The sequence below is a fragment of the Nanorana parkeri genome, unplaced genomic scaffold, assembly GCF_000935625.1.
Source record: "Nanorana parkeri isolate BGI_ZX_2015 unplaced genomic scaffold, ASM93562v1 scaffold81, whole genome shotgun sequence".
Classification (NCBI taxonomy): Eukaryota; Metazoa; Chordata; class Amphibia; order Anura; family Dicroglossidae; genus Nanorana; species Nanorana parkeri.
In genome coordinates, this window is record NW_017306349.1 from 727503 (window position 1) to 737782 (window position 10280).

Consider the following 10280-nt stretch of genomic DNA (forward strand, 5'->3'; position numbering starts at 1 on the left):
CCCCCCATATTTCGGACGGTTACCTCGGCAACGAAGATGCGCTGAATACAAGCCGGTGCAAAAATCTCGTCCACAGGAGGAAGGTGAGTGTCATCCCGGTCCCTGGTCTTCCCTGTGGGTGTATGCACGTCCTTCCTATCCTCTTACTGGCTGCATCACTTGGGAGCTCTATGGATTTGACACATGCAAGAAATACATTCTGGAGGGGGGGGGACTTATCAAAACTGGAACAGACACAATCTGGAGCGGTTGCCCATGGCAACCAATCAGCTTCTCGCTTCAATTCGTGCAGTTAAGGTTTGAAAATGAAAGGCAGAAGCTGATTGGTTGGCTGGGCGCGCCGGGGCACCATTGTAAATTGATGGCGCCACAACGCGCTAATGCACGTGACGCACCGCAAATGAGAATGGGCCCCCGCAGGGACCATATGTCCCAACAAACATTGCGGCTCCGCCCACAAGGGGTGTGAGACCGAGTTTTAACTGGATGTAGCAAAGGGCGGAGCTTAGCACGCCCAAACATTGCTGTGGGCGTTACTCCAGCGTTAGTAACGCCCACTAGCAGCGTCATGGATGGGCCGCGCAGTGTCATTGGTTACTAAGACGCAGGTGGGTGCGCCGGGAGATTTCCATTTACTTCCTGCCCTGTAGACACAACAGGAAATAAGAGGAGATCTCTCCAAAGTAAGGGGTGAAGTTGTCATTGGAACCGGTGGTGTCCCCATTGGGGGAACTTCCCTCTGTTGCTTCCTTGGTGACAACAGTGTGGATTTTCCGCTCAGCGTTTTAACAGTTGTCATTAGAGGGGGTGACTCTCCACCAGCAGGGACACAGGCAGCCATAAAAAGCTCACCGGGGTTCTAAACCCCTCAGCCTCTTAGCAGCCACTTCTAGCCAGAACGCACTGCCTCGCATTGCAGCCGGCTCACTTTTTAGTGGAGCAGGAGGGGGCGCGGCGGGCCATTCAAGTGAATGTCACCGTAGCCACGCCCTCTGGCAGCAATGCGACCGCAAGGAACATTATGGCTGTGGTCCGGTGCGATGCTTGCAGCATTTTGATCACACCGGACCGCAGGCATAATGTGCCTTGCGTTCCCATGCGGCCGGTCGCATTGCGGCCGGAGGGCGTGGCTACGGGGCCATTCACTTGAATGACCTGCCACGCCCCCCCCCGCTCCCCTAAAAATTGAGCCGCCCCCACATGCGGCCGGAGGGCGTGGCTACGGTGCCATTCACTTGAATGACCTGCCACGCCCCCTCCTGCTCCACTAAAAATTGAGCCGGCCGCAATGCGACCGGAGGGCGTGGCTACGGTACCACTAACTCGAATGACCCGCCACGCCCCCTCTTGCCCCACTAAAAAGTGAGCCGTCCGCAATGCGAGGCAGTGCGTTCTGGCTAGAATCGGGCCGGAACGCATTGCATCTAGTGTGAACAGTCCGTTAAACCTGCCGATCAGGCTGAGTGTCCAGCAGTCTGCTTAAACTTCCTTGATTGGGGCAGGGGTGCAAAGACCCGAGGCTGCAGTGCTGAGTAATGACCAGCAGATGGCGACGGCTGTGATTTCTGTCGGTTGTTTTGTAGTCATGCGTGCGTTTATTTTATGTCTCCTCAACCCGCGGCTGCAGAGCAGACATGGACGCGTATCTAGGTGACTTCTCCAACACATGGTCCATGCAAGGCCTGTGTGCCCTGCTTCACGACCCTTCTGAAGAGGAGGCGGGGCCTGAAAGTCATGTGACAGTGAGTATATAACGCTTTTATTATATATATATGACCATTTGGGTTGTTATTAGTCATGATGTCATTATTTAACCCCTTCATGACTGAGGCCTTTATTTCATTTTTTGCGCCTGTGTTATAATCCACATTTTAGGCCTGAAAATGACTTCAAACCCCCCAAACATGATATATTTTCTGAAAGCCGAGACCCTGTAGAATAAAATGGCGGCAGCTGCAAATTTTTACGTTGCACGATATTAGCGCAACTCCTTATCAAACCCTAAAATTTAGTGAAAAATGCACTTAAATGCCCCAAAACACAATAAAATACCAATTTCTTAAATAAAATATAAACAATAAGTAAATAAATACCCAACATGCCCAGGTTACAAATTGCGTGCGTCCGTTAAAACGCGACAGAATTCAGTACCCCAAAAAGTCCATAGATGACGCTTTAAAAGCCCCCCACAGGTCATCAGTTTTGAGATACGTGCAAATAGTGGCCCCGGAATTATTGCTCTCACTCCAGCGAGTATGGCGATACCCATCATGTGTAGCGCAATCGTCGCACACCCAACACGTGTTTACGTGAAGATGCGCATGCTCGCGGGGGACTTTAAAAAAACATTTGTAATTATTTTTACATTTCTTTTATTTAATAAACATTTTAAAAACAGTTTTTTTTTTTACTTTATTGCTAAACACTACAAATAAGCTATTGGGGTGCAGATCGTACTTCAATATCATATTGCTGTGCTTTAGGAGCCGACCAATGACAGCTCAAGGACAGGAAGTCTGGAAAACACGGCGGGGGTGGGGGCGCCCGTTTACCGGCCCGTAGAAGCGATCAGCTGAGCCGCCAGAATCGCTTCTACTGTACAAATGTACAAATGTATACAGAGTCCCGGCGGCTGAGTCTGTTTAAATGGGCCCGGGACACTGTACGTCACTGGTCATGAAGGGGTTAAAGCTCTGGTTACAAACCTGCTGATCAGGCCCAGGCTGTGTCCAGCACTCTGATTAAACCTCCTTGATTAAGGACAGGTGTGCGCTACAGAGACCGGACCTGCAGTGCTGAGCAATGACCAGCAGATGGCGCAGTCTGGAGGCCAATTGTGAAAGACAGTCTGGTTATGCTGCACTTGACAGGCGTCTCTCACAGCTTCATTGGTTGCTAGGTCACTGGGCCGCACAACATCATCGGTTGCTAGGTCACTGGGCCGCACAACATCATCGGTTGCTAGGTCACTGGGCCGCACAACATCATCGGTTGCTAGGTCACTGGGGCGCACAACATCATCGGTTGCTAGGTCACTGGGCCGCACAACATCATCGGTTGCTAGGTCACTGGGCTGCACAGCATCATCGGTTGCTAGGACGCAGGTGGGCGCACAACATCATCGGTTGCTAGGTCACTGGGCTGCACAACATCATCGGTTGCTAGGATACAGGTGGGCTGCACAGCATCATCGGTTGCTAGGTCACTGGGCCGCACAACATCATCGGTTGCTAGGTCACTGGGCCGCACAACATCATCGGTTGCTAGATGCAGGTGTGCGCACCATAGCAACAGATGACATGGTGGGCCGCCTCTGTCCTAGCAACCGAGGATTCACATATATAAATATTTTTTGTTGTTCTTTTAGTGTCCTTCCTCTTCTGCTTTTGTCGGTCCCGGGGACATTGGATCTGTGACAAATCTTCAACAAAGCGCTGCAACATGTAAGTATTATTAAAGGTGAACTCCGGCGGGACACACATTGAAGCAGCTCTGTGATCATTAAATGTAAATATTGAATGCAAGCTGTGTAAGTACCTGAGTGTGACCTGGCTTGAGCATGAGAGGAAGAAGCATGCTGATAGGAGGAGAGAGCAGAGTGACAGGGAGATGAGCTTATCACTGTGCTGCTTCTCCTATTACTGTTCAGTTACAGACTGGGGGCGGGTCCTGGATGACCCAAGCTCAGTAGAAGTAGGTTGGTCGATTGCCAGCTAAATCAACCCGATTCCACTGAGCCCAGGTCATCCTGGACCCGCCCCCAGTCTATAAATAGGTTAAGTGATGCCAGCCAATCAACCTACTTCCACTGAGCTCAGGTCATCCTGGACCCACCCCCACCCTATAAATAGGTTAAGTAATGCCAGCCAATCAACCTACTTTCACTGAGCCTAGGTCATCCTGGACCCGCCCCCTGCCTATAGATGGGTTGATTGATGCTGGCCATCAGACAGAGGACATCTAGTGGCAGAAAAAGGTACTGCAGGGAAAATCTCTGGATTGAAGCTGAATATTGTAGGAAAAGCTGCCACTAGATGTCCTCTGTCTGATGGCCAGCATCAATCAACCCACTTCCTCTGAGCCCGGGTCATCCTGGACCCGCCCCCAGGCCTTGTTCTATAATGGGATATGTATTTGTGTCTTATTTCTGGCTGGAGTTCTGCCTAAGATATTACGTATAGCCATAAAATTTTTTACACTTGTCACCAGAACAGGAACAGAGAGGACATCTTCCACTGGGGAAACTTGTTCCGGTGACAACTGTCTAAGAGGGCAATTTCAATCACTTTGCTCTCATTTCCTCTGGTGGCAACAGGACAGGAAGTGAAGGGAAATCTCCCCAATGTGACACAGACAGCTGAAAATAAACCTCCAGGGGCTTTAACCCTTTCATGCCCTTTCATCTTTTTAACTATAGTCCTTTAACTGCCTCCGCCATCTTGAATGACCAGCCCTTTGCTTACATTGGACAGCTCAGACAGGAAGAGACGACAAGGATATCTGGAGCGAGTCGGAGGTCCAGGAAGGGGCAGAATTCGATGATTATTTGGATCCCAGAGAAAAGCCGGAGTAAGTCCCAACGGTTCTGTTTCGCCGTTTTTTCCTTTAAGGGTAATTCCACGTTCCCAGGCAACTTTGGTTTCCCAGGTGACCCCCACAAATCTGCCCATGCCCCTTGGCCCACATCCCCCCTTCCCCTGCCTTTTACCTCGGAGCAAACCTTATGCTCCACTTCCCAGTGTTCCCTCACAGCTCCTGACTGTGTCACAGCCAGTGCAAAATACACAGCGTCAGCTGGTGTCAGAGCTTAGAGGGAGTTGTGATGTCATCCCCTCCATCTGGCAGTGATTGTCCATGACAAAAAAAAAAGGCTGTTTTTGCCACCCACTGGACTCTGTTAACTCCGCTTGCAAGATGTCCCCACCAGATCTGTCTCAACCCCACCACCTAGCCATTTAGATGAGGCATGACAGTGGTGCCCTTCCAGCCTTGTGGTAACAGTTTGGTGAAGACCCTTTTCTGTTCCACCATGACTGCCCCCTGTGTACAAAGCCAGCTCCATAAAGACATGGTGTGACCAGTTTGTGAAGCCACTCAAGTTCCTCCACACTAGAGCCCTGACCTCAACACTGGAACATAGGAACACCTTATGGAACATGGGTGTTCAATAGGAATTATTGAGTTCAGGGGCACAAAGCCAGCTCCATAAAGACATGGTGGGACCAGTTTGGTTTGGAGGAACTCGAGTATCCTGCACAGAGCCCTGACCTCAACCTGACTGAACATGACCATCCTCTACAGGTGAAACTTGAATAATTAGAATATCGTGCAAAGTTCATTTATTTCACTAATGCAACTTAAAAGGTGAAACTAATATATGAGAGAGACTCATTACATGCAAAGCAAGATAGTTCAAGCCGTGATTTGTCATCATTGTGATGATTATGGCTTACAGCTCATGAAAACCCCAGAACCCCAAATCCACAACCTCAAAAAAGTAGAATATTACATGCAATCAATAAAACACGGATTGTACATAGAACAATATCGGACCTCTGAAAAGTACAAGCATGCATATGTACTCAGTACTTGGTTTGGGCCCCTTTTGCAGCACTTACTGCAATTACTTTTGCACGATATTCTAATTATTCGAGTTTCACCTGTATATACACAGCCAGCTCCATAAAGACATGGTTTGACCAGTTGGGTGTAGAGGAACTTGAGTGTCCTGCACAGCACACACCTCAACCCTACTAAAGATGACTGTCCCCTGTGTACAAAGCCAGCTCCATAAAGACATGGTGTGACCAGCTTGGTGTGGAGGAACTCAAGTGTCCTGCACAGAGCCCTGACCTCAACCCTACTGAACATGACTGTCCCCCATATTCACAGCCAGCTCCATGGTTTGACTAGTTTGTGAAGGCCACTCTAGTTCCTCCACACCAGAACCCTGACCTCAACACTGTGGAACATAGTAACACCTTATGGAACATGGGTGTTCAATAGGAATTATTGAGTTCAGGTGCACAAAGCCAGCTCCATAAAGACATGGTGTGACCAGTTTGGTTTGGAGGAACTCGAGTCTCCTGCCCTGACCTCAACCTTATTGAACATGACTGTGCCCTGTGTACAAAGTCATAAAGACATGGTGTGGCCAGTTTGTGAAAGCCACTCCAGTTCCTGTACACCAGAGCCCTGACCCCAACTCTGTGGAACATAGGAGCACCTTATGGGACATAGATGTTCCATAGGAAATATTGAGGTCAGGTGCACAATCCAAGCTCCATAAAGACATTGTCTGACCAGTTTGGTGTGAAGGAACTTGAGTGTCCTGCACAGAGCCCTGGCCTCAACCCTACTGATCACCTTTGGCATGAACTGGTTTGCCAGTTGTGAGTCAGGTCTTCTCATCCAACATTAGTACCTCACAAATGGGCACAAATTCCCACAGACACCCTCCTTGTGGAAAGCCTTCCCAGAAGAGTGAAGGATGTTATAGCCACAAAGGGAGATCGATTCCACATCAATGGCCATGGTTTTGGATTGTCCAACAAGCTCATATAGGGGTGATGGTCAGGTGTCCACAAATATTTGGCCATACAGTGCAAGTCTATCTAAGGTACTTATCTCCTTCATCCGCAGTCATCACTAACGTCTACGCTGTTCTGTTCACAGATACGAAATCCTTTTTAAGCAAAGAGTTAGCTCAGAAGATATGTTTTTGGGCCTGAGTCGAAAAGACCCGTCAACCGCTTGCTGTGAGGATATGGTGGTAAGCATTGGAAGCTTCTCCTAATACCGTCTAATGCAGGGTTGGCAACCTTGGCACGCGATCTGTTGTGGAACTACAAGTCCCATCTGGAATCTGGACTGGAATGGGAAGTGTTTAGCCAGACTTACAGGAGGGGGGAGGGCAGAGAGATGTTATCTTTGGGATGACTCCTATTTATAGTCAACTCTTCTGGTAAGAGCTGTGAAGGTCACACAAGAGGCTGCAGGTTCTCAACAGTGATATTACAATCTGGCTGCATAGCATGGAAGGGGTACAATCAAGAGGCTGCATACTGTAGAATTATAAGTAATGTGGAATAGTTTGTGTGTATTTTATCTATGTATATGGTGGATACCTAGATGGCCAGGGGTCCTGTCTTGCACCTCCTGTCCAAGTGTCCTTGTATTGCCTCCTGTCCAAGTGTCCTGGTATTGCCTCCTGTCCAAGTGTCCTTGTATTGCCACCTACCCAAGTGTCCTTGTATTGCCTCCTGTCCAAGTGTCCTTGTATTGCCTCCTGCTCTAGTGTCCTTGTATTGCCTCCTGCCCAAGTGTCCTTGTATTGCCTCCTGCTCTAGTGTCCTTGTATTGCCTCCTGCTCTAGTGTCCTTGTATTGCCTCCTGCCCTTGTGTCCTTGTATTGCCTCCTGTCCAAGTGTCCTTGTATTGCCTGTCGAAGTGGGAACAAGCAAATCAAGGACACGGAGTGACACTAGCACCAGTGTTGCAGGCAGTACCGGATCTGTTGAGGCTGGTAGGTGCATGAACCAGGTGGCCGTAGACCCTCAGACAGGAACCAGACTCAGGAACACCAGGGGGACCAGAGCAGGCCACAGGAACGTAAACTAGATACAAGCCAAGGTCAGTGACCGTTGTGCAGTGAAGAGATCCATTCAGGAGACTGGATCAGAGTCAAGGTTTCAAGCTGAGAACTGTAATGACCAAATAGCGGAAGTACAAGCTGGTTCAAGCAAGCAGGTTGAGGTCACAATGGGTAAGCAAAGGTCCAAAAGCAGGTCACAAGGTAAGCCGGGTCCTACACAGGACAGCAGGTTAGGTTGCAGGTCACCAGGAAGTAGCTGAAGACCACTCAGCCGTGTTCCAATTTATAAAGTCCATTTGGCGCCAACACCGGTGCCGCTCGTGCATGCGCGCCTGCAAATCAGACCTTTCTTACAGTATATAGCTACCTTGCTGGGGTTCTACTTTCATTCCCACCAATCAAACCCCAACTTTTTGTTTTTGTTATATCCGTACAAATCACAATGACTAATTTTTTATTAGATCCGTGTCCAGCTTCCCGACACGAACGTCGCTGATGTTTCACTCGACGTAAAGAAAAACTACATCAACCTCCGTACTCCCAAATAGTAAGTAACTCTTGTGAAGAATTTCCTCATTGTATATTGGGTACCCCTTTCATCACATCAAGTGCTTCAAAAATGACCCCGGTGGGATTTAGACTGCCTCATGGTAAATGTGAAGAATTCTTTAGGTGGTGAGGAGCCTTGGATTACAGCAGAGTTACCTGGCAGCTGTATTTATCTTAGGGCTACCATAGGTGGTACTTTTCCAGCGGTGGGTGGGCAAAAAACGAAACCCCTAGTGAACCAAAGGGTGCTTGTGGACACACACACAAAAAGGTGAACAGGGTGTATAGGTTTTTGACAGGGACAGGGCACTCTACTGGGTTCTCCCAAAGAGAGGGGAAAGAAGGAAGATGTTGGGCACACATCATACCCCTAGATGTCAGGGTAGGACCAAAGACCCGCACCCTCAAGCCAGCCCCACCATAAATGCCCAATGCAGACATCCCCTTGTCCAAGAGTTCTTGATCTTGATGTCAGGGTAGGCCCAAAGACCCGTACCCTCAAGCCAGCCCCACCGTAAATGCTCAAAACAGACATCCCCTTTTCCAAATGTTCTTGTATCTTGAAAGATGGGTTTATATCTGATACTCAAGCCCCACCATGAATGCCCAATGCAGACAACATTTTGTCCAAAGGTTCTGGATCTTGATGTCAGGGTAGGCCCAAAGACCCGTACCCTCAAGCCAGCCCCATTATAAATGCCCAATGTAGATATCCCCTTGTCCAAGAGTTCTTGATCTTGATGTCAGGGTAGACCCAAAGACCCGCACCCCCAAGCCAGCCCCACCGTAAATGCCCAGTTCTTGTTGTATCCTAAATGGTGGGGTTTATGTCTGATACTCAAGCCCCACCATGAATGCCCAATGCAATCACCCCCTTCTCCAAGAGTTCTTGATCTTGATGTCAGGGTAGGCCCAAAAACCCGCACCCTTCATCCTTGCAGAGAAAAATAAATAAGTGCCAATCGGCTGTCGGCTTTACAATAGAAGCGATCAGGCGACTCAGCTGCCTCCAGATCGCTTCTCCGGGCCGGTAAACAGGCCGCCCCCCCCTCCCCGTTCTATGGGACCGGGAGCGATGCTGATTACATCACTTCCAGCCATTGGTCGGCTCCTGAAGCCCAGCAATAAGCGATTGAAGTGTGATCTGCACCCCAATAGCTTATTTAGAGTGTAAATGTGACACTAGGGGTCTTTTGGACCCCCAGCATCACCTTAAAGAGTACCTGTCACTGTCAATCTGCTATCACATGGGGGCTTGTAACCTTTTTAAAGTACTGAATTTTGTCGGAGTTTCACGGACGCACACAATTTCTAACCTGGGCATGTTGGGTATCTATTTACACGTTGTGACCTCATCTTTTATATATTTTTTTTAAAAATGGGAATTTAATTGTGTTGTTGGGCATTTTAAGGGCATTTTTCACTACATTTGGGGTTTGATAATACATTACGCTAATATCGTGCAATATAAACATTTTAATCTGCCACCATTTTATTCTACGGGCCTCGGCCTCCAGAAAATATATCATGTCGGCAGGGTTGAAGTATTTTTCAGGCCTAAAATGTGGATTATATCATGGGTACAAAAAAACGGGGGGAAAAGGCCTCAGTCACTAAGGGGTTAAATGAAGGTTTTTGTGCCCGGAGTTCAGCTTTATAGCTGGTGCCCACCTATGTATGTAAAAAAAACCTTCATAAGGGATTCCTTAGAACTGATATTCCCCCATCCATGCTCGTCTTCCCGCCCGGTGTTTCTATACCGAAGAGTTTTACCACCTGTCTGTAGATCACACTAACTCTCTGTCGGTCTTCCACAGTAAGCTTGGGCTGCATCTCCCCCATACAGTGAATGACAAATCGGGACAAGCCAAATTTATGGCTGATACAGAGACGCTGGAACTGATCCTCACGATGGTACGAGACCTGGACTTCATCAACTTTACATAGTGACTCCTTCATTCGTCCCAAATGAACTTTGCGCAACACAACTGTTTAAATTAAACAAAGTCCACCGTGAGCCTCATTTTCTATCTTCAACCTCCAAAATAACTTGAAAGAGAACCTGTCACTCATGCAAAATCTTTTTAATCTGACACCATTAAAACTCTGCAGGACAACCTGTGAAAGATTTGTATTT

At 48.4% G+C, this 10280-nt stretch overlaps 1 protein-coding gene across 1 annotated transcript; it reads left to right on the forward strand.

The window, feature by feature from the left end:
* The first annotated feature begins 1634 nt into the window (after positions 1–1634).
* PIH1D3 (PIH1 domain containing 3) lies at positions 1635–10124 on the forward strand. Its single transcript, XM_018576965.1, has 6 exons — positions 1635–1742; positions 3368–3443; positions 4473–4569; positions 6676–6772; positions 8056–8141; positions 9961–10124. Exons 1-6 carry the CDS (start codon positions 1635–1637, stop codon positions 10088–10090), a joined length of 594 nt encoding a protein of 197 aa, XP_018432467.1. The 3' UTR covers positions 10091–10124.
* The last annotated feature ends 156 nt before the right edge of the window (positions 10125–10280 follow it).

Coding starts and splice junctions, on each gene's coding strand:
- PIH1D3 (XM_018576965.1), top strand. CDS start 1,635: ATGGACGCGTATCTAGGTGACTTCTCCAACACATGGTCCATGCAAGGC. Junction 4,570..6,675: donor GATCCCAGAGAAAAGCCGGA/GTAAGTCCCAAC, acceptor TTCTGTTCACAG/ATACGAAATCCTTTTTAAGC. Junction 6,773..8,055: donor CTTGCTGTGAGGATATGGTG/GTAAGCATTGGA, acceptor ATTTTTTATTAG/ATCCGTGTCCAGCTTCCCGA.